This window comes from Hemiscyllium ocellatum, chromosome 5 (genome assembly GCF_020745735.1).
Source record: "Hemiscyllium ocellatum isolate sHemOce1 chromosome 5, sHemOce1.pat.X.cur, whole genome shotgun sequence".
NCBI classification, from domain to species: domain Eukaryota; kingdom Metazoa; phylum Chordata; class Chondrichthyes; order Orectolobiformes; family Hemiscylliidae; genus Hemiscyllium; species Hemiscyllium ocellatum.
This window is the reverse complement of record NC_083405.1, coordinates 56315422-56340586: the sequence shown is the minus strand read 5'-3', so window position 1 is coordinate 56340586 and position 25165 is coordinate 56315422. Positions and strand designations below refer to the sequence as shown.

The following is a 25165-nucleotide window of genomic DNA, read 5'->3' as shown; positions in this document are numbered from 1 at the left end:
GAGGCTTTTATGTTAAATGGTGGTAAAAGAATATTGTTTAGGATGAGTCGGATGGATATGTCAATCCCTGGATAGTTAATTTAAGTTTCTAGTCAATGGTAATCCCTTGATGTTGATGGTTGTGGATTCAGCATGACAATACGGTTGAATACCAAGGGGTATTAGTTAGATTCTGCTTTCTTGGAGAGGGCCATTACGTGACACTTGCCTAACATGAACTGATTACCTGGCACTTAGCTGGCCTACAGCAATCACAATCATTTTCTTTTGTGCTAGGTCTGATTATAACTATTTTCTTATTGTCCATATAATTGCTACATCAGTTTCATTTTTTTTTAGATTTCTTGTTGTGATTGTGGGTGAAGTACAAACTCCAATAGGTAAAGTTTGAGAAGATGCAAGCCATTATGTTTGGCCTCCACATTAATTCTGTACAAACACCATCAACTTCATCAAACTTATCAGACATTGTCTTGAGCTTAGTCTGCACACAAATATTCAATTCCCTCCTGACAGAACTGATACAGAACTAGGTCAAAGGTAGAAGACAGAGGGTGGTGGTGGAGGATTGTTTTTCAGACTGGAGACTTGTGACCAGTGGAGTGCCACAAGGATCAGTGCTGTGCCCTCTACTTTTTGTCATTTACATAAATGATTTGAATGCGAGCATAAGAGGTACAGTTAGTAAGTTTGCAGATGACACCAAAATTGGAGGTGTAATGGACAGCGAAGAAGGTTACCTCAGATTACAACAGGATCTGGACCAGATGGGCCAATGGGCTGAGAAGTGACAGATGGAGTTTAATTCAGATAAATGCGAGATGCTGCATTTTGGGAAAGCAAATCTTACCAGGACTTATACACTTAATGGTAAGGTCCGTGGGAGTGTTGCTGAACAAAGATACCTTGGAGTGCAGGTTCATAGCTCCTTGAAAGTGGAATCGCAGGTATTTGGTATACTTTCCTCTGTTGGTCAGAGTAGTGAGTACAGGAGTTGGGAGGTCATGTTGCGGCTGTACAGGACATTGGTTCCACACTGTTGGAATATTGCTGGCAATTCTGGACTCCTTCCTATCGGAAAGATGTTGTGAAACTTGAAAGGGTTCAGAAAAGATTTACAAGGATGTTTCCAGGATTGCAGGATCTGAGCTACAGGGAGAGGCTGAACAGGCTGGGGTTGTTTTCCCTGGAGCGACGGAGGCTGAGTGGTGACCTTATAGAGGTTTACAAAATTATGAGGGGCATGGATAGGATAAATAGACAAAGTCTTTTCCCTGGGGTTGGGGAGTCCAGAACTAGAGGGCGTAGGTTTAGGGTGAGGGGGAAAGATAGAAAAGAGACTTACGGGGCAACGTTTTTCACGTAGAGGGCGGTACATGTATGGAATGAGCTGCCAGAGGATGTGGTAGAGGCTGGTACAATTGCAACATTTAAGAGGCATTTGGATGGGTATATGAATAGGAAGGGCTTGGAGGGATATGGGCCGGGTGCTGACAGGTGGGACTAGATTGGGTTGGGATATTTGGTCAGTATGGATGGGTTGGATCGAAGGGTCTGTTTCCATGCTGTACATCTCTATGACTCTAACTCCCATCTTTCACTCCTGGTAAATTTAAGCTAACCTAAATCTCTGTTACCTGTATCCTATCCGACACCAAATACTGTTTCCCCATACTTATTCTTTTTGACCTATGCTGATTTCAAAACTCTCAACACCTCAAATTTAATAATCTTATCTTTAAATTCTTCCCAACATTCCACCAATGCTACAGCTTCCTCCATTTTATTCCTGTCTCTTGTCCTTCCCACTCACCTGATCTTTGCCACACCTTCAAGTTACTTTAACTCTAAACTTTGGAACTCATTCCCTAAGCCCTTCAACATTTTCCTTTACTATTAATATGATCCCAAAAAATTGTGGCAATAATATTTCCTTCTTTGGTTCAGTGTCCATTTTTCTCCAGGTGCTTTTGTGAAAACCATGGAATATTTTTCTATCTTAATGCCATCATAAAAATCTCATTAATTTTGTTAAATCCCTGGTATAACCTTTTTAGTTCTTTTCTCTGTCCTTGGGATTATTTTTTTCCAGCATCTAAGGTCTTGATCTGTTTTCCTTCAGCTTCGCCCACAAAGATGTTGTGTATTCCATCCTTTATCACAACTATTGATCATCATGGATTAACTTCAAATAATAGAATCACATCTACTTTTGTGATTAAATTGACATTGAAACAGCTGATGTAATTACTATCACTGTGATGGTTTAAATATGACTCTTTAAATTGTCTGCTGTTCAAAATAATTGGGGGACAAAATAAATGACAGCAGCTTGCTTGTGGTTATTTAAATTGAGAAGTATTTCCAACTTAATTTTATTCATACAGTCTGTTATTTGTTGTTTTGTTCTCCTCTACATTTTTCCTTGCATCATATTTCAGCCTGAGCAATGAGGATTAAAAGTGAGCTTTTGACAGATTTGTATCAATGCTATTGTAAAGCCAACCACTAGAGTCCTGAAAATGTGCACACTTAGTACAAGACAATCTGTAAAAGTGAAACCGCTACAGATTGAAACAAATGCAGCTCAGAGAGGGATGATGCACTGTTTTAAGATAAATGGAAATAATTTAAAAATCCAATCCCATTCTACCAATCTCTGAAAGAGACGAGTACTTACTTAAGGTTTTAGTGAGACCTGTGTTGTATATAGTTAAGATTACCCTTCCTCTATAAGCACAAAATATCATTAAACAAAAACAAACTAATGAAAAAAAAATGAACAGCATTCTTGGCCTGTTTTAGTCTGTGCTTATATTTGGACAAGCCACTGAAATTATGTTTGCTTCAGAAGCAGCATAAGTAAAGTCACTCATTATGGCATTTGCCACTGTTCATAGCCCAAAGATAGTATATGAGGTGGAATAAGTTACATAGGTGCAGAAGTAGGCCATTCAACACCTTGAACGTGTTCAATGAGATCATGACTGATCTTTGGCCCAACTCCATCCAGTTACCTTTGGTTCATGTCCCATCATATGTTTGTTTAACAAAAGTTATCTCAGGTTTAAAATAAACAACTATTCCAGCATCCACTGCCATTTGAGGAAAAGAGTTCCAAACATCTGCCACTCTTGTGTGTAGAAGGGTTTCCTAACATTTCTCTTGAACGCAGGCCCTCATTCTGAGAATATGCCCCCTTGTCTCAGAAACCACAACCAGTGGCAATTGCTTATCTTGATCTACACTATTTTCTTATAAACACAGCAAACATTTTATAATTAGGAGATAATGAAGGCTGTAGATACTGGAGAGTCAAAATAGATAGCACAGCAGGTCAGGCAGCACGAGAGGAACAGGAGAATCGATGTTTCGGGCAGCACCCTTCATCAGGACTTACCAGCAGCTTTCTCACTTGCACCCTCAACTGACTACTCGGACATCACAGAAATCACGATAATACATTAAACTTCCAGTATTTGAGATATATAAGTTTTGCGGGTTTATCAAGAGTGCTGGTTAAAACAAAGTTTGCTTTACCTTGAAGACTTTGATCAGATCACCCCTTAACTTTATAAATTGTAAAAAAAAAAGCCTTATTGATATATAACGGTTAATGTAGCCCCTGAAGTTCAGGTATCATTCTTGTAAAACCATGTTGTATTTCCTCCAAGGCCAATATATTCCTCCAAGGTATTCTTCCTTATCTGCTCCCAGTACTCCAAATAGGGTCTAACCAGGCTTTTGTGTAATTGTAGCATAATTTCTACATTCTTACATTCTGGACCTCTGGATATAAAGACCAACATTTCATTAGCTTTCTTATTTTCTGCACCTGTCCATGGCATTTTAAGTTCCATGCACCTGAACCCTCAAGTCTCTTTGGAGATTCACTGCATTTAACTTCATACCATCTAGAGAGTACTCTGCTTTATATTTTTTTGGTCCAAAAGAAGTAACCTCACACTTGCTTATATTGAACTCCAGCCGCCACAGTTTTGTCCATTCAGTTTGTTTATCAATATCACTTTTTAATTTTATGCTGTAATCTACATTGTTAACGCTGTTTAACTTTGAGCCACCAGCAGATTTGAATGCATGTCTTCCAAACTATGAAGCTACACGTGTTAAAATAATTACATTTTTAATTTAAATCACTGCATTTGGCTTAGAGTGTTGTGGATTTAATTCAATAGTCAAAGGATTACACCACATCATTGTGACTGACCATTCAGTGCAGTGCTGCAAAAGTGCAGTACTCATTAAGGTCTGCCTCTTGGATGAAACTTGAGATCCTGCTTAACTTTCAGATGTAGGAGTAACAAAATAACAATTTTTGAACCAATGCAGTGAAAACCAAGTATTTGATAATCTCATTGCTAGCTATGGGATCTTGCTCCCTGCAACATAACCTGTTATTGTACTCCTTACATTATAACAATAACCTGCATCTAGTAAACATCTCTCTTCTTCATTCACAATTCTGAAATTCATTGCTCCTCCTATGGCTTGTATACCATTATAACTGATGTGTCATTACGCTGTCTTGAAAGAAGGTTGCAGTTAATTTAGGAAACTAAAGTAATCATATTGTTAGTAAGTAATGCATGCATTTGCTGGTGCAGGTATGTTCAGAATACCAGTGCGAAGACCACATTCAGGCTTGTAATTACAGTTTGACAGATATTAAAATGGAATAGACACAATTCAAACACAGGCATTATTAACAAAGGAATAAAGAACAATCGATGCCAAAGCTTGTGATACAAGATAACATATAAATATTGAAACTCTAATCAGCGGTTTATGGAATGACTGCAAATATTTGCTTTTTTATCCTGATTATACCATTGGTTTGTTGCATAACGTATTAATGTATTTTTAACAAAATGAAAATATGGACTCAACCATAGTTCTTTAAATATCACTTCCATACTTTTAGAAAATTGCATCAAATTCTGATTGCCCTTCTTTAGGAAAGGTGTTGTTAAATGTAAGAGGGTGCAGAAAAGATTTACAAAGAAGTTGCTGGGACTGGAGTGTTTAAGTTATAAGGAGAGGCTGAATAGGGTGGCGCTTTTTTCTCTGCAGTGTTGGAGGGTGAAGGATGACCTTCATAGAGGTTTATAAAATCATGAGGGGCATAGATAGGGTGATTAGCCAAAGTCTTTTCCCGAGAGTGGGGGAATCCAAAACTAGAGTGTAGATTTTTAAGGTGAGAGGGGAAGGATTAAAAAGGCCCTGAGGAATAACTTTTTCACATAGAGGGTGGTGCATGTAAGGAATGGGCTGCCAGAGGAAATGGTGGAGGCAGGTACAATTATAACATTTAAAAGGCACTTCGGGGGATATATGAATAGGAAGGGTTTAAAGGGATATGGGCCAAATGCTGGCAAATGGGACGAGGTCAGATTGGGATGTCTAGTTGGCGTGGATGAGTTGGTCCGAAGAGTCTGTTTCTGTGCTGTATGGCACTAAGTACCTTATTAGATCTGTAGCATTGATACTCTCTGATGTGAAAGTTATCAGGTCAATGCAAATTTTTTGTTTATATTATGGGAGAGGGGATGTATTGTTTCTCACTTACAACAGTTGCATGTGCTTCGTAAAATAATACATGTCATGGAAAGTACAAACTTGCTACAAAGAATGAGAATGTACATGATTTGGGATTTATACATAAAAGTGACACGTTTTACCATGAATATGCTAAAGACACTGAAAGTCAATGTTTGGCATATTTTACGTAATTTGTTTTCATGAAATAAATACAATCATGAATATTTTAATAAAACTTCACTGCTTTAAGAGTAATCGCATACGTGCTAATTCCTTTTATCTATCTACTTGTCAAAACAAACAGCTCCATAGATTTAAAATTTGTATTTTCTTTCGAATGCAGGTGGAAGGAAACAAGTGCAGGCTTCATAGACTTGAATGGCTCATTTCTAAGCGGAAACATCATGCTTTCAAAAGTCGTCAGTTATCGTGGGGAGAAGGTCGGGAAAGCAACTCTCTAATAATTGAACGAGGAAAAAAAAACAGGAAAAAATAAAATTGCAGTTGTTAAAAATTTGAAAGCAAACCGCTGAAAAAAAAACTGGAACAGGTAGTCAGCATGAGGAGGGTTCCATGCCCGATACATGAGTCTACTGGCGACAGGAGCGACTCCAGGATTTCAGGTGATGAAGGTAGTACGGTGTGTGTGTTGAACTTTGGACCATACCCTGCGCCCCGGATCCGTGCTGCCCGCGCCCTCACCCTCGCCCTCGCGGCGGCTCTGCCCTGCGGTCTTCGCTGTCTGACGCGCGGCCACGCGATGACGTGTTGGCGCGCGGTACCCGGCAGTTTGGTTTCAGTTGGAGCGCGAGCCGCTGCGGGAGTAACGGCTGCGTCGGCGCGAGCGAACGAGCTGCAGCTCGGCATCCGGGGCCGGTTCTCACCTCGATCCCTTCACTTGCCTCCCCCCCTCCCCTCCCCCACCCTTCCCTCACCCCTATGGCCGACATGTCCGCGGGCAGCGGTTGCTGTGCCTTAGGTTCATGGGCACCTGTGCCGCTGCGCCTCCGGGCTTCTCTTCCCCCTGCTCCCGGTGTGACAGTGGCCGCGTGAGACACCACCCCCCCCCCTCCCCTCCCCAACTTGCAGCATTTGTTTGGAAGGAGGAGGGGGGAAATTGTATTTTTTTTTCCAGACATTATCATTCGATTTGTGCCGATTGTAAACCATGATGAAGACAGAGGCTTCAGGAGAGAGATCGACCCTCCGCAGTGCCTCGCCGCACCGCAACGCTTACCGGACCGAATTCCAGGCTCTCAAAAGCACCTTCAGTAAAGGCGCCGGCAACGCGGGGGCGGCGGCGGCGGCTGCGGTCCCCGGAGGCGATGGGAAGGCGAGGGAAGGCTCCGAGAACCCGCTGCAAGCCCGGGGAAGAAAATATGGCTCCAATGTTAACCGGATCAAGAACATGTTGTTTATGCAGATGGGCATGGGGCCTGGCGAGGACAACGGGGCAACTGCCCGCAGCAAAGGGGCCCGAGGGGCTTCGTCGTCCCCGCACCGGAGGGTGCGAGCCCGGGATGCGGCGGAGGTTGCAGCCGGCCCCCGGGTCAAGCCGGCCGATCGGACAAGTCGCATCGACGCCAGTCGCGACGGGCCATCGACCTACTCCAAATTTTCCGAGACCCGCAAACTGTTCGAGCAGAGCAGCCGCGAATCGCTGACCCTTTCTCACCAGTGCTCCCCCAAAAGGGAGCAGAAGGGCTCCCAGGACCAACAGCTGGACGAGCTGCAGGCGATCGATGGGCCCCGCTCCCATCGGGGTAGCACCGAGTCTCTGGACAGCACCAGCCCCAGGACAGAATCCGTGTCTCCCACCGTCAGCCAGCTCAGTGCCGTCTTTGAAAGCACCGAGCAACAAAACCAGGGGGCGGGCGAAAGCGGGCTGCACGGTTCCTCGAAAAGCACTGAACGACTGAGCGAGGAGCAACCCCCAGACTCCAAAATATCTGTCACCCAAGGTCAATACAAGAATTATTTTGTAAACCAGGATCCTGGAGGTTTACCGAAGACGCGTGAAAAGCAGCCTAACATTGCCAGCTATGCGACATTTCCATCGGAGACGGTCAAAACAGACCTTCCTTGTAACCAGAACAGTGCAATGGATGAAAGGCAAGCTGAACCCGGAGCGCATGTTGATGTGGATCATCATGATCATCGGCAGGAACACGGCTCCATTGCACAGGATAGTTATAACTTAGGGAAACACGCAAACATTGCTATGGACGTGAAACAAAGCAGCGTTGCTTCTGATTTTCCAAATAGCGATGCGGTTGCAGATGGATCAGGTAAGCGAGGTTCAATAGCAAGCGAAAATTCCTCAGAGGAGAGTACAACTGAACATTCTGGGATTGCAGTCACAAATCGATCAGTTGACAAAACCGGCGGGTTGGAATATCCCAGAAGCGAATCTAAAATTCAAACTCTGGAGGCTGAAGGCTGCAGTGTGGAGTCAGGAGATGACACTGGTTGGGAGCACACTTACGAGGACTCAGAGGAGCAAGTGGATAGCGATGAAAATAATTATGAGCCAAATGTGGAATGTACAGAAGTAAAAGGATTATCCGATGAAGATAATATTCCACCGAAAAGGAAAGTTAAGTTCAGCACAGCTCCTATCAAGGTAAGTGTTTTGCAATGGCTGAAACGTTCGGGCACCTTAACAAATAAAGACAAAGTACGTGAGCTTCCGAAATAACTGACGTGTTTTAAAAATACATTTTATCTATAATTACGTAAAAATATTATGTGCAGTTATTTTGAGTTAGAAATCTGAATTAAGTTAGATTTGTCACAGCTGATATAAAGACTCCAATAGATTGTTTCTGATGCAGGAATATTGAAGTGAGCATTATTTTAATTAATTCTGTCCATTTCATAGTTATGGTCCAGAGATGGTCAGATCTAGGCAGAAATCATGCTACGTTTTGTTGTAGAATGTTTTAAATGACAAAGCACAACTTTACAATGTGGATAGGATACAGGAATCCTGACTTCCAGTGCTACAGGAAAGTGCAGCCGTTCCTCTCATGTTATGATTTACTTGTTTTATGGGTAATTATTTATGACTTGTTTGACATTCCCTGAAGTATTTTGAATGAATCCACTTGATGCACGGCTAAAACTTTCTTGCAAATCAGGTTGCATGCTTTATTATCCCAACAAAATTTCAAGGGAAACAAAAATGGGTAATTAAATGCAGGATGTGGAACAATCAGGGTTTGCCACTTGAGCTCTTCAGTCCACACAGTCCTGCGTGAGTAACTTAGCAACTGTACTTGCTGCTGCGAAAACAAATTGAAATATCGGTGTTGACATCAAATTTAAAGGCTCTGTAATTAGTGATAGTTTATAAAATGAGGACTCTGGTGGTGCGAATGGAAATGAACCGAAAAGGAAATCCCAAATAAGCAGATGAGTAAGCATCCCTGAACTGAGACCATTATTTTCAACCCCAGGTAACATCAACATAGATTAGCAAGCATGTGTCTAAAATCTGACCTAGCTCTAAATGTTTACCTGTATTAAGTTCTGAACTGTCTGCATTTTTTAAAAAGTGTTTTTAAAGCTAATCTCACTGTTTCAAATTATACACAAGAACAACCTACATTATATGCCCCCTGTAACACAGATAAATGACATTCAAAAATAGAAATAAAAAGATAATTACATTTGTATTGTAGTTTTCACAACCAGAGGATACCTCAAAATGTTTTGTAGTAAATTAGATGCTATTTTGTAGTGCTGTCTTCTAAATAGTGCATGAACTCTTTTTCATAAGCCTGAAAGAGCAATGAGAATTGAGGTCTCAGTTTAACATTTCAACTGAAAAATGGTACCTCCAACAATACAACCATTATTTAATAATACATGCAAGAGTCAGCCTTGATTTTCATATTCAAGTCCTATAGCGGGACTTACGTCTGCACCTATGTGACTCAGAAGTGAAAGTCCTTTCCGCTGAACCACAGGCAACAAGCTGAACATAATACATGATTTATGGCACCTTTATTATGTCCCAGGGATGTCCTAAATGGCCTTACAGTGAAGTACTTCTGAACTGTAGTCACTGTTATAATGTTGAAATGCAGCCCTTTGGAAAAAGTAAACACGCCCAAAAAGCATTGTTCTCAAGGCTGTTGAGCCAAAGATGACAAAAGGATTGGCCAAATGCTTGGTCAAATTGTGGGTTTGAAGGATGGCCTTGAAAGTAGGTAGAAAGAGAGAGAGAAGGGAGAAATTTGAGGTTTAGGGAGGGAATTTTAAACTTTGAACCTTGATGGTTAGAGGTGCAGCTCAAATGGTAAGTTGTGTGATGGCTGTTAGACTGGAGAATGTTGCAGACATAATGAAGGGAAGAGTGTGACAACAGTTTAATATGAAACCAATAACTTTTCATTAGAGACACTTGTACATTGTGCCAATTTATGCTTTGTGTAGAGATAAGGAATAGCAAAGTCAAGGAATCACTTGAAGAACTTAATAGGGCTCCTAACATTAACTACAATGGGATGAGGTATACAGGAAGAAATAGTAGTGACTTGTGAGAAAGTTTGATTTTAATCTCCCTGTAAATTTGATGCTTACACTCACAACATCCGTTTATATGTTTACTTGGAAGCACTAGCTTTCATAGCGCTGCTCCTTCACCAAGTGATAGAAGCAGTGCTCCGAAATCAAGTGCTTCCAAATAAACCTGTTGTACGAGAACCTGGTGTTGTGAGTTTTAACTTTGTACACTCCAGTCGAACACTGGTATCTCCAAATCATGTAAATTTGATGTATCAGATTGGCAAAGGTAGCCTGGAAGTTCAGTTTATAGTATTTTTTGGGACACTTTCTTAAGAGTAGCAATTTCTCGAGCCAACCAGAGATCAGACTATCCTAAATCTGGCTATCTGCAATGAGGCAGGATTATATAATAACTTTAGTAAATGCGCCCTGATGTTACAGTGACCGAAACATTATTTTAATTTTGCATGTAGTTGTAGGGAGAACACAGTGGGTCTCAGACCAAAGTTTTATTTAAACTTAGATAAGGTTTAATAATGAAGTCATGAAGACAGCTGGCTGAAATGAATTGGGAAATTTGGTTAATGGAGAGGTTGATAAAGATGCAGTTTTGGATTTTTGAGGAGATGTGACCAAAGATCCTTGGGCAGCACCTTCCAAAACCATGACCACTTCCACCTGGAAGGACAAGGGCAGCTGCTACTTGGTAACACCACCATCTACAAGTTCCCCTCCAAGCTGCTCACCACCCTGACTTGGAAATATACCGCATTTCTTCACAGTTGTTGGGCTATCCTCTCCACCCTCTCCTCCCTGATCTATCACCTTCATCCCCTTCCCCACTCACCTATTGTACTCTATGCTACTTTCTCCCCATCCCCACCCTCCTCTAGCTTATCTCTCCACCCTTCAGGCTCACTGCCTTTATTCCTGATGAAGGGCTTTTGCCCGAAACGTCGATTTCACTGCACTTTGGATGCTGCCTGAACTGCTGTGCTCTTCCAGCACCACTGATCCAGAATCTGGTTTCCAGCATCTGCAGTCATTGTTTTTATCCCAATTCAGAGGATTGGTCAGTTTATTAAACAAAGGGGCAAATGAAGCTTGAAAAAAAAGGAGGAATTAGAGTATGAGAGAGAGTTCTTGAAAAGGAAAATAATAAGTAAAGTAAGCACCGGTCCTCTAGTGTCCAAGTCCAGCCGGGGAATTATTAATTGGGAGATGAAGTTGCAGTAGAGGTAGTTTAGAGAAGATTCACCAGATTGATTCCAGAGATGAGGGTTTGTCGTATAAAGAGAGATTGAGCAGTTTAGGCCTATATAGTCTAGATTTTAGAAGAATGGGAAGCAATCTCATTGAGGTGTATAAGATTGACAAAGTTGATGTAGAAACGATATTTCCTCATTATCACTGGACTGTTAATCCAGAGAATTTGATAATATTTTGGGGACTCTGGTTCAAATCCCATCACAGTAGATGGTGGAATTTGAATTCAGTTAAAAAAAATTGGGTTCAAGACATTGAGTAATGTTCTAATGTCCTGTAGGAAAGGAAAACTGTAATCCTTAACTGGTCTGGCCTACAGCTTTATAGGACTTTTGTTTGACCACATTTGGAATGTTTCGTACAGTTCTAGTTACCATGCTACCAGAAGGATGTGGATCCTTTGGAGAGGGTACAGAAAAGATTAACCAGGATGTTGCATGGTATGGGGGTTCTTAGCTATGAAGAAAGATTAGATGGAGTGGGATTGTTTTCACTGGAACATACGAGATTGAGGGGAGTCCTGACAGAAGTTTATAAAATTGTGAATGGCGTCGATAGAGTGGAAAGCATGAGGGTTTTTCCCAGGGTGGAGGGGTCAATTACTAGGGAACACAAGTTCAAGACATGGGGGTGCATTTAAAAGAGATGTACGCAGCAAGTTTTTCTCATAATGTTCTTGGAGCGTGCTGCCAGTGGAGGTGGTGGAAGCAGACACATTGGCAGCATTCATGAAACACCTGGACGAATACACGAATAGGAAGGGAATCAAGGGATACGGATCCTGCAAGTGAAGACAGGTTTAGTATGAAAGGCATACTAAAAGGCTTGGAGAGCTAAAGGGCCTCTTCCTGTGCTGTATTCTTCTTTGTTCTACATGTGATTTCAAACCCACAGCCAATGTGGTTAACTCTTAACTCCCTCTATGCAATTAGGGAAGAGCATTAAATCCTGCTTCAGCTAATGAGGCCTTCATCCTGTGAATGAATAAAGAAAAAAACGCATTAGAAATTACTTCTCTCAAAAATTGTGAATCTGTGAAATTCACTATCCTAGTGTGGTAAATGTCAAGACATTGAGTAAATTTGAGGAGAAGATCAACAGATGTTTAATTAGCAATGGGTTGAATGGTTCCAGACAGCAAGCATCAAAGTGGAGTTGAAGTGAGATGAGATCAACTATGATTGCATTAAATGGCACAGCAAATTTGAGGGGTTGAATGACTGAGTCCTCTTCCTTGTTCTTATGTTTTTAAAATAAGAAATGGGTGAAGAATTGAGTACATAGTTTGCATTGGGAGACACTAATAATGTCCTAGAAATAATAAAAAATTATGAAGTGACAGATAAAGAATAACTTAATCACCAGGGAAAGGATGCTGAGAATCATTACAATTAAAGGCTGACATAGCAAATAGGACTTGGGAACAGATGTAGGCCATTTGACCTTTTGAACCCGCTCCACTATTTAATAAGAATATAGCTGACTTGGTTATGGTCTCTTTCTTATCTGGACCCCATAATCCTTGATTTTCTTGTCTACTGAGAAATCTCTCTCAGTTTGCTGGAGTAAATGTAAAGATCCAGCGTTCACTCCCTTCTGAGGAGCAGAATTTCGGAGTCTGATGGCCCTCTGAACAAATATCTAACCTATTCAACGTATGGTGTGAATTCCTTCTCAGAACCACTTCTAAAGAAGTTATATATTTTTCAAATAAGACGACCAAAACAGTCTACAGGAGTGTAGATAGGCTCTCAGCAATCAAATGCCCTACTTTTATATTCCATCCCTTGCAATAAATATCAATGTTTAACTTACCTTCCTTCTTGTTGTACCACCTTACTAACCTTTTGTGATTCATGGATCTGGGCACTTTAATCCCTTTGTACCACCATGTCCTGTATTTAGATAGCATGGGTGGCATGGTAGCTCAGTGGTTAACACTGCTGCCTCACAGTGCTAGGGAGCTTAGTTCAATTCCTGCCTCAGGTGGCTGTTTGTATGGAGTTTGCATACTCTCCCTGCGTCTGCATGGGTTCCCTCCCACAATCCAAAAATGTGCAGGTTGTGTGAATTGGCTATGCTAAATTGTCAGAAGCATTAGTTTGGAGAATGAGTGGGTTACTCTTTGGAGGGTCAGAGTGGACCTGTTTCCATACTGTAGGTAAGATAATCTATATGCTTTTCTATTCTTCCTGTCAAAATGGACAAGTTCCACAGTTACCTACAGTATACTCCATTCATCAAATATTTGGCCACTCACTGAACACTATGCCTACCTCTGCTTTACAACTTAGAATGACAACAAGATAGGATGGAAAGTAAAATTTTGCTACTGTTCATTTTGTCCCCTCTTCCAATCATTGATATTGCTTATAAATATTTGTGGACCCAACACTGATCTTTATCACAGTTATAGCTTGCCAATCCATCTAAGGTTCATTTATAACAAAAATAGAAATTGCCACAAGAGCTCAACAGAACTGACAGCATCTGTGAAGAGAAAGCAAAATTAGCATTTAGAGTCCAGTGACTCTTCATCAGATAGAGTCATAGAGATGTACAACATGGAAACAAACCCTTCAGTCCAACCCATCCAAGCCGAGCAGATATCCCAACCCAACCTAGTCCCACCTGCCAGCACCCGGCCCATATCCCTCCAAACCCTTCCTATTCATATACCCATCCAAATGCCTCTTAAATGTTGCAGTTGTACCAGCCTCCACCACTTCCTCTGGCAGCTCATTCCATACACATAACACCCTCCATGTGAAAAAGTTGCCCCTTAGGTCTCTTTTATATCTTTCCCTTCTCACCGTAAACCTATGCCCTATAGTTCTGGACTCCCCGGCCCCAGGGAAAAGACTTTGTCTATTTGTCCTATCCATGCCTCTCGTGATTTCATACACCTCTATAAGATCACCCCTCAACCTCCAATGCTCCAGGGAAAACAGCCCCAGCTTGTTCAGTCTGTCCCCATAGCTCAAATCCTCCAACCCTGGCAACATCCTTGTAAATCTTTTCTGAACCCTTTCAAGTTTCACAACATCTTTCCGATAGGAAGGAGACCAGAATTGCACGCAATATTCCAACAGTGGCCGAACCAATGTCCCGTACAGCCGCAACATGACCTCCCAATTCCTGTACTCAATACTCTGACCAATAAAAGGAAGCATACCAAACGCCTTCTTCACTATCCTATCTTCCTGAGACTCCACTTTCAAGGAGCTATGAACCTGCACTCCAAGGTCTCTTTGTTTAGCAACACTCCCTCGGACCTTACCATTAAGTGTATAAGTCCTGCTAAGATTTGCTTTCCCAAAATGCAGCACCTCGCATTTATCTGAATTAAACTCCATCTGCCACTTCTCAGACCATTGGCCCATCTGGCCAAGATCCTGTTGTAAACCGAGGTAACCTTCTTTGTTGTCCACTACACCTCCAATTTTGGTGTCATTAGATTAGATTACTTACAGATTAGATTAGATTAGATTACTTACAGTGTGGAAACAGGCCCTTCGGCCCAACAAGTCCACACCGACCCACCGAAGCGCAACCCACCCATACCCCTACATTTACCCCTTACCTAACACTACGGGCAATTTAGCATGGCCAATTCACCTGACCCGCACATCTTTGGACTGTGGGAGGAAACCGGAGCACCCGGAGGAAACCCACGCAGACACGGGGAGAACGTGCAAACTCCACACAGTCAGTCGCCTGAGGTGGGAATTGAACCCAGGTCCCTGGCGCTGTGAGGCAGCAGTGCTAACCACTGTACCACCGTGTCATCTGCAGAGTTACTAACTGTACCTCTTATGCTCGCATCCAAATCATTTATGTAAATGATAAAAAGTAGAGGACCCAGCACCGATCCTTGTGGCACTCCACTGGTCACAGGCCTCCAGTCTGAAAACAACCCTCCTTCACCACCCTCTGTCTTTTACCTTTGAGCCAGTTCTGTATTCAAATGGCTAGTTCTCCCTGTATTCCATGAGATCTAACCTTGCTTACCAGTCTCTCTGGGGAACCTTGTCACATGCCTTACTGAAGTCCATATAGATCACATCTACCGCTTTGCCCTCATCAATCCTCTTTGTTACTTCATCAAAAAACTCAATCGAGTTTGTGAGACATGATTTCCCATGCACAAAGCCATGTTGACTATCCCTAATCAGTCCTTGCCTTTCCAATACATGTACATCCTGTCCCTCAAGATTCCCTCCAACAACTTGCCCACCACTGAGGTCAGGCTCACTAGTCTGTAGTTCCCTGGCTTGTCCTTACCACCCTTCCTAAACAGTGGCACCATGTTAGCCAACCTCCAGTCTTTCGGCACCTCACCTGTGACTATCGATGATACAAATATCTCAGCAAGAGACCCAGCAATCACTTCTCTAGCTTCCCACGGTGTTCTTAGGTACACTTGATCAGGTCCTGGGGATGTATTCACCTTTAACCGTTTCAAGACATCCAGCACTTCCTCCTCTGTAATATGGACATTTTACAAGATGTCACCATCTATTTCCCTACAGTCTATATCTTCCATATCCTTTTCCACAGTAAATCCTGATCCAAAATACTCATTTAGTATCTCACCCATTTCTGCAGCACCACACAAAGGCTGCCTTGCTGATCTTTGAGGGACCCTATTCTCTCCCTAGTCACTCTTTTGTCCTTAATGTATCTGTAAAAACCCTTTGGATTCTCCTTAATTCTATTTGCCAAAGCTATTTCATATCCCCATTTAGCCCTCCTGATTTCTCTCTTAAGTATACTCCTACTGCCTTTATATTCTTCTAAGGATTCACTCGAGCTGTCCTGTCTGTACCTGACATATGCTTCCTTCTTTTTCTTAACCAAACCCTCAATTTCTTTAGTCATGCAGCATTCCTATACCTACCAGCCTTTCACCCTAACAGGAATATACTTTCTCTGGAATCTCATTATCTCATTCCTGTCGGCTTCCCATTTTCCAGCTGTCCTTTTACCTGCGAACATCTGTCTCGAATCAGCTTTTGAAAGTTCTTGCCTAATACCGTCAAAATTGGCCTTTCTCCAATTTAGAACTTCAACTTTTAGATCTGCTCTATCCTTTTCCATCACTATTTTAAAGTGAATAGAATTATGGTCGCTGGCCCCAAAGTGCTCCCCCACTGACACCTCAGTCACCTGCTCTGCCTTATTTCCCAAGAGTGGGTCAAGTTTTGCACCTTCTCTAGTAGGTACATGCACATACTTGATCAGAAAATTTTCTTGTACACATTTAACAAATTCCTCTCCATCTAAACCCTTAACACTATGGCAGTCCCAGTCTATGTTTGGAAAGTTAAAGTCCCCAACCATTACCACCCTAGTATTCTTACAGATAGCTGAGATCTCCTTACAAGTTTGTTTTGCAATTTCCCTCTGACTGTTCGGGGGTCTATAATACAATCCTAATAAGGTGACCATCCTTTCTTGTTTCTCATTTCCACCCAAATAACTTCCCTGGTTGTATTTTCAGGAATATCCTCCCTCAGCACAGCTGTAATGCTATCCCTTATAAAAATAAATGCCACTCCCCCTCCTCTCCTGCCTCTGTTTCTATCCTGCCTGTAACATTTGTATCCTGGAACATTAAGCTGCCAGTCCTGCCCTCCCTGAGCCATGTTTCTGTAACTGCTATGATATCCCAGTTCCATGTTCCTAATCATTCCCTGAATTCATCTGCCTTCCCCGTTAGGCCCTTTGCATTGAAATAAATGCAGTTTAATTTATTAGTGGGCGGCACGGTGGCAAGTGGTTAGCATTGCTGTCTCACAGCGCCTGAGACCCGGGTTCAATTCCCGAATCAGGTGACTGACTGTGTGGAGTTTGCACGTTCTCCCCGTGTCTGCGTGGGTTTCCTCCGGGTGCTTCGGTTTCCTCCCACAGTCCAAAGATGTGCGGGTCAGGTGAATTGGCTGTGCTAAATTGCCCGTAGTGTTAGGTAAGGGGTAAATGTAGGGGTATGGGTGGGTTGCGCTTCGGCGGGTCGGTGTGGACTTAGTGGGCCGAAGGGCCTGTTTCCACACTGTAAGTAATCTAATCTAAATTAGTCCTACCTTGTCCCTGCCTGCCCTGACTGTTTGACTCACTTCTGTTCTCAAGTGTACCAGGCTCAGATTGCTCTCTTTCCTTATAACTCCCTGTGTCCTCCTAAATCCTCCCAGTCTGCTCTAGCAAATCTTCCTGCCAGTGTATTAGTCCTCTTCCAATTTAGGTGCAATCCGTCCTTCTTGTACAGGTCACTTCTACTCCAAAAGAGATTCCAATGATCCAAAAATGTGAATCCTTCTCCCCTACTCCAGCTCCTCAGCCATGCATTCATCTGCTCTGTCCTCCTATTCCTGCCCTCACTAGCTCGTGGCACCAGGAGTGTTCCAGATATTATTACTCTCAAGGACCTCCTTTTTAAATTCCTGCCTAACTCTCTGTAATCACCCTTCAGAATCTCAACCTTTTTCCTTCCTATGTTGTTGGTTCCAATGTGGACAATGACCTCTTGCTGGCCCCTCACCTCCTTGAGAACATTCTGCACCTTCTCTTAGACATCCTTGATCCTGGCACCAGGGAAACAATACACAATTCTGATTTTTTGCTGCCGGCCACAGAAACGTCTGTCTGTACCTCGGACTAGAGAATCCCCTAACACAATTGATCTCTTGGAACCCAATGTAACCCTCGTTGCATTAGAGCTAGTCTCAATACCAGAAACTTGGCTGTTCGTGCTATTTTCCCCCGAGAATCCATCACCCCCTACATTTTTCAAAACAGCATACTTGTTTGAAATGGTTATAGCCACAGAATGCACCTGCACTAGGTGCCTATATCTCTTAACTTTCCTGGAGTTAACCCATCTATGTGACTGTATCTGAGACTTTCCCCCCCTTCCTATAACTGCCATCCATCATGTACTGTTGCTTTTGCAAATTCCTTACTGCTTCTAACTGTCTCTCCAACCGATCCATTCGATCTGATGAGATTCATAACCAACAGCATTTATTGCAGATATAATCCGCATTAACTCTTAAACTCTCTTTAAACTCCCATATCTGACAAGAAGCACATATCACTCTATTAAAGGCCATTTTTGCTCCTTCACAATCTACAGACCCAGAAAATAATACTTGTCTTACACCTCTACAAAACACTGCCCCAGGTTAGATTAATAGTTACAGCTTATATTTTAAGTTGAATCAAGTGACCTATATAAAAAAACAGAAAATCAAGATTGAACCCACTATACCTACTACTGCAGACTTTCTGTAGGCCACTTAAAACAGTTATCTGATGCTGTGCTGTGAACTTCGCACACACAGTTCCTCCAAGATCAGTTGTGAATTTCATTGTTTGTTAATTTTCCCAGATGCACTCTGATATCCAGTGATACATGAATTCAAACAGCAAAGGCAGTACTATGCAGTTCACTCTGGAGTCAGTTTCCTTCTCTCTCTCTCTCTCTTGCACTGACCTTACCATGTGCTTCCTTTGTCTGTACTTCTCCCTTTTAAAGCTGTTGTTGTTTTAACATTTTATTCCAAAGTTCGAAAACAATGCAACAGCATATAATACAGTAATTGCTGCTCCTGGAATTCGAGGAAATCGCCTCCAGCACCTAAACTACCTCAAAAAAGGAGCAATTGTTACAGCCAGAAGTCTTTCCCGTCCTCCATCTTGGATTACCCAGGCCAGATCAGCTACATTATCTCCAGCAATTTCTGTTTTTGTTTCAGATTGTCAGTGTCTGTAGTTGTTTGTATTCTTCATTATCTCTACTCTCTGCTTTCTGCTAATTAACCAATCTTTTATCCGTGTTGCTCCCTATATTGTTTGCTCTTATTTTGTTTAGTAACCTTTGATGTGGTCAAATGCTAGCCATGGCCCGGTGGCTGTCAAGTCTCAGGGAAGTTGAAAGCTTCTCCTTGATTATGTTATATGCTGTGACATTATAACATAAATGGTCTAGTCAGGAAGTAGTCTGCTGAACTGAGAATTTTTAAAAAGATGCAGCAAGATTATAGATATGTGAACAGGTGGAGAGAGGATTTGAAAAAAGCAGCAGTGTCCACAATATAATGCAGCAAACGAGTGAAAATAAGGATACAGATGATCAGAGCGTACCATGCGAAATGAGCAAAAGAAATAGTGAGATCGGAGGAGCATTTTGATTTTTTGATATTCGGTGGACACAGTTTTGTTTATAGTAAGATTGGATTTTAATTGTGTCCCTCTTAATGATCGTGGGATCCATGTCAGTCAGGTTCCCTGGTCCAAAAGGGTGGAGCAGCTATAAATTCTTGTAAAATCCTTTTTGGTTTGTTGCCGTAGAGACAGTTGCAAGGACTAAGGACAACTATTTTTGTACATAAACATTACCCAGTTCACATCATGACAAATAAAAACATGCCAGGTTTTGTTAGAAAAGCTTGTTTAAAATATTTTAGCGAGAAAACTAGATTCAGCTGTGTATGGTGCCTTTGATAAATGTAAGAATGACAGCTTAAATTGCGCCAGTTGTGGAGTGTGTAGGAATGTCTGAGGTACTGTGCCTGTGGAAGTATGTGATGTCCCTGGAGTGTTCTGATTAATTAAGACAGGTGTTTTTACGTATGTTGATACTCGTTGGAATTGTGTGAAATAGTGTATTGCCATCTGCCTAATCTACTGAGCCTTTCTATAATGTTTGATGCCTTCATTCTTCTCACAGTTCTCTTTGCAACTTTAGGGCTCGTGGGAAAGTCTGGTTGAGTAAATGTAACAGTGTTGAGACCTATCTGTTGAGATTTTGCTTTAATTGTTTTACTTTTATTGTCCATCGAATGTGATTTACTGAGCGTATCTATCTTTATCTGTTTATTATCCTCCTTCTTGTGTTACCTCTTATGTCTTTTACTATTTGTAAATTCATTCACTTTGTGGTCTACACCTGTTGTAATTGTTACCTATAGAAGATTCCAGTGATAATACTTGATTTATTTTTCATATTGTTATATTTTGACAGGAACATGACTTCCAGGATTGATTATTATTTTACGCGGCTGTCACGCTTTTTTGAGATTTTTCTTTTGTTCAGGCAGTTTTGTGATAAGTTGGGATATGTCTAGATCTCAGTAAAATAAAAAAATGACTGCTTAATTGCTTACTTCAGGTGTTTGGTGAATGAGAAAGCCAATATCTTTAGGGTTTAATCATACAGATGTTAAATACTCTTGCCAAACAAATGCACGGGATGGACAGAAATGACAAGAATCAGCAGAAGAGCACAAGAGTCAAAGTTACCATTTTACCCTAGTTTGAGAAGATTGAAATTGTTGGTATTGCAATGATGTACACTACTTTTGAATTCCAGGTACACATTTAAACCTATCCTGAATTTGCCAATAAATCAGCTGCTCATGAAGTTGAAATGACAACTGTTGTAAGAACATAATTTATCCTGTTACAGCTTCACACCACCCAATGTGCTCTGTTACTGATTCACCCAAATTAATACTCACTGAAACCTATGATACATGTACTCAGTGGTTGGATTAATAAATATATCAATTTTTATAATTCGTAGTTGATTTTATTTATTATCTATTGACTAGGCCTGAGTAGTTAATAGGGCATTGATTCATTCACTTGGGGAGTTTTCAGGCAGGCATTGTTCAAGGTTGGAACAGTCTGATCTATCTCATAAGGCTGATAAATACAATGTGACATTCTTGTGTGATCAAGGTGCCTGTTTATGTAGCGTTTCATACGGTGAAGTTCACGTTCTGGATACCTAAAAGAATGGTATCCTTAATTTCGAGAATGCATGTTCATAATTAGAATCTGCTATTGTGTGCATAACTTTTCTTATTGATGTCAGTGGAAGCACTAGCTTTTGGAGCACTGCCCCTTCAGTTGGTTGTGGAGTATAAGATTGTAAGACACAGAATTTATAGCCAAAGTTTACAGTATGTTGCAACTGAAATTATACATTGAAAAAGGCCTGGATTGTTTGTTGGACTGACCATGTCAATTTCAGTTCTTTCATATGTAAATCATGAAACGTTTTAAAAAGTTACATTCTCAAGTGAACTTTAACAATTGGTGTCATATTAGCCCAGATAATATATAGAAGGTGTAAGCTTCCCTGTGTGAGACTGTGCCACAATGGTCAGACTAATTCTAATCTAAAAAACGGGTTTACAGAATCTTACATGGATTCGCGCAGCTTTTGAGCAAAATAAAATTTAATTCTGTTCAATGTAATGGTACATTGGCGAGACCAGGCAGAGGCTACGCCAACAGATGAATGGGCACCGCACAACAATCAACAGACAGGAATGTTCCCTTCCAGTTGGAGAACACTTCAGCAGTCTGAGACATTCGACCTTGGACCTTTGGGTGACTGTCCTCTAATGCAGGCTTCGGTACAGGCAACAACGAGAAATGGCTGAGCAGAGGCTGATAGCCAAGTTTGGTAACCACGAGGATGACCTCGACCGGGACCTTGGGTTCATGTCACACTATCGGTGACCCCATTGCACTGTTCACACAGACAGACGTACACACACACACACACACACACACACACTTCTACACACACACACACTTCTACACACTCTCACTCAAGCAGACCCTCTCTCATATGCTCACATACACTCCCACTTTCACACAGGCACTCTCTCAGACTTATACTCTTTTACATTCACACTCACACATATACACATACACACACTCTCTCACAGACACCCATAACACCACCCCCCTCTCTCACTCACACACCCACACGCATAAGTTTGTGGGGTGAATCTGTACTTGCAGAATTACACTTTACTTGAATCAAAAACTGCATGAATCCATGTAAGATTCTGTCAATCCATTTTTTAGATTAGAATCAGTCTGACCATTGTGGCACAGACAGTCTCACACAAGGAAGCTGACACCTTCAATACATTATCTGGGCTGATATGACACCAATTGTTAAAGTTCACTTGAGAATGTAACTTTTTAAAAAAGTTTTATGATTTTCATATGAAAGAACTGAAACCAACATGGTCATTCTAACAGATGAGAGACGTAGCAAACAATCCAGGGGAATCGAGTTTAAGAGCTGTGAGATTTTGCTACAGCTTTACAAGTCACTGGTAAGTCCACACTTGGAATATTGTGTCTAGTTCTGGTCTCCCTACTGTAGGAAAGATACAGAGGCTTTGGAGGAGAGTGCAAAGAAGGTTTGCCGGGATGCTGCAGGGCTTGTCTTATGAAGAAAGGTTGAACAAGCTTGGACTTTTCTCTCTGGAAAGAAGGAGGAAGAGTGGAGAATTGATCGAGGTATACAAGATAATGAGAGGAATAGGTAGAGTCAATAGCCAGAGACTTCCCCAGGGCAGGATTGACTGAGGGGTCATAGTTTTAAGATATTAGGTAAAAGGTATAGAGGAGACGTCAGAGGTAGGCTCTTTATGTAGAGAGTTGTGAATGCATGGAATGCATTGCCAGCGGTGGTGGTGGAAGCAGAGTCATTAGGGACATTTAAGCGACTGCTGGACATGCATATGGATAGCAGTGACTTGAGGGATGCATAGGCTAAGTTATTACATTTTACATTAGGATTAAACCTCAGCACAGCATCGTGAGCCTAAGGGCCTGTGCTGTGCTGTATTTTTCTAAGCAGGTCTTTTTCAATGTATAATTTCAATTAACTTAATTTCTGTAAACTTTTGCTATAAATTCTGTGTCTTACAATTGTGTACTCCACAACCACCTGATTAAGGAGCAGCGCTCCGAAAGCTAGTGCTTCCAATTAAACCTGTTGGACTATAACCTGGTATTGTGTGATTTTTGATGAGGAAAGGAAGGTTTCTTGAATAATTTGGCGTAAGATTTGTGCTGAAAGACAAAAATTTATTTGTACCAAAGATTTTTTTGGTTTTATTATTTTTAATAATACTTATTTGCCTTATTTATCATCTAGTTATTTAGATTAAAATTATGATACTTTTTGCCAGCGTCTGTCAGCATTGAAAATAATTCGAATGGATAAGTATGAGAAACTTAATGGCAGTGTACAAAGTTGAGCTTTATTGTGGTAGAATGCTTTAATGTATTTGAAATATGTTAAATGCTTAGGGTAGTGATGTTTGGAGTAGAATTTGATACAAATCGGAATTGTCTTTTAAAAAATTGTAAGAGCTTCCTCGGATTCTAATCAAGGAATTAAACATTGTGTAGTTTATAATGTTAGCACTGGCTGAAGAGAGGTGTGCCGGCTCTCTTCTTGATATTCCTTTTACCTCATGACTATATATTTCTCCAGTTAAATGTAATTAATTATTTTCACCAAAACATTAAGCCGCCATTGACACTGATATCTTGAGTGAGAGAGCACGTTTTATATCTGATAACACCAAGAAAAGCAATATAAACATGATTTCAAGTGTTCGATTTCTGAGTTCACATACACAACGCATATTCATATGCAGATATAAAGTTAAAAAAGTATAATGTCCAGCACAATGAGGGTAAAGGAATATTTAGTTTAAAGTCCTTACAATGTCGTTAAATCATAAGGATTTACTTGAGACCTTGGTTGTTTAGTTGGTGTCTTGGAGCATCAGAAGTAGCGAATTTTGAAGTTATCTTTGATGAGTTCTTGAAGTACTGATGTTTGTTTTTAATCAATATTGTCAGAGTGACAACCTTTTCTAGTCTGTTTCAGTTCTGCAGTCAAAAATCCATATTTTCATGCTCTGCTGAAAGTAACTCAAAGAAATAGCAGCTGATAGTATGTCCCAATTACTAGAATTAGTTATGTTTTCCGGGTTTCATAATTATAGGTGATCTTTTATTTTTAACATGTGAAGTGTGTCATGATGGCAGATAAAACATTAGCGATGCATACGTTGAAACACACATAATAGGGGATAGAGTAGGCCATTTTCCTTATGAGCCTGATTCACCATTCAGTGATCATGACTGATCATCCAACTCAGTACCCTATTCCTACTTTCTCACCATATGCTTTGATTTCTTTAACTCAAAGGACTGTCTAACTCATTCTTGGATATGTTCAATGTTTTGCCTTCAACCATTTTCTGTGACAAAGATTTTCGCAGGCTGATTACTCTCTGGGTGAAGAAATTTCTCTTTTCATGTCTTCTGGACAAAACAGGAGTTGATTGCCTTAATTGCCTTTGAATATAATGTTAATTTTAGTTCAGTTGTCTCATGTTTAATCTCTTGGTTTACTGAAACTTGGCCACTTGTGTGGTCTGGTGAAGCCTCTAGTCATTTTAAATTTATTTGGACCCTTTTTAAAATTATTTGAGATCATGAAGATTCTAACTGTTAAATAGATAATAGAATTCAAAATTCAAAGAATATAGCTTATATCATTCTAACAATAGTAATTTGAAAGCTTGCACTATGATGTTATTTCCAAGAACAAAATTTTAACAGGAATTTATTTGGCTCTTGTTAAATTCTGTAAAGACCACCTCCACATCCTATCAGCTCTAGTTATGCCATTAACTTGGGCCTTGTTTGCTTTTTATGTCTTTGTTTTGTGCTGGTTTCTGTTTGGTTCGCTGACATTAGTAGGTAGTGGGTTCAGGCAGAATATTCTTAGCTAAGTGGAAGTGGGATTTGGTGTGTGTAAGGGCGGAAATTTGCTGAACTTGATGTAGGGTTGTGCTTATTTTTCCTCACTTATCCCACTTAATCGGTCCCTTCCTCCTCTTCCTTAGTAGAAAGAGTGGACCTTGGGATGCCAGAACTTGACATTCTCATTACTCATCAGGCTTAAAGCATTCAGCTGGGAATGTTGATTAAT

The 25165-nt window shown here is 41.0% G+C and overlaps 1 protein-coding gene across 6 annotated transcripts in view; it reads left to right on the top strand.

The window, feature by feature from the left end:
* The first annotated feature begins 6369 nt into the window (after positions 1-6369).
* ppp1r9a (protein phosphatase 1, regulatory subunit 9A) overlaps positions 6370-25165 on the top strand; it is a 425367-nt gene continuing 406571 nt past the window's right edge. For all 6 annotated transcript variants that reach the window (XM_060824768.1, XM_060824770.1, XM_060824766.1 and 3 more), the window contains exon 1: positions 6370-8182. In XM_060824768.1, the coding sequence (XP_060680751.1) occupies positions 6728-8182 (1455 nt within the window). In that variant the 5' untranslated portion in view covers positions 6370-6727. The remainder of the gene's footprint in view (positions 8183-25165) is intronic.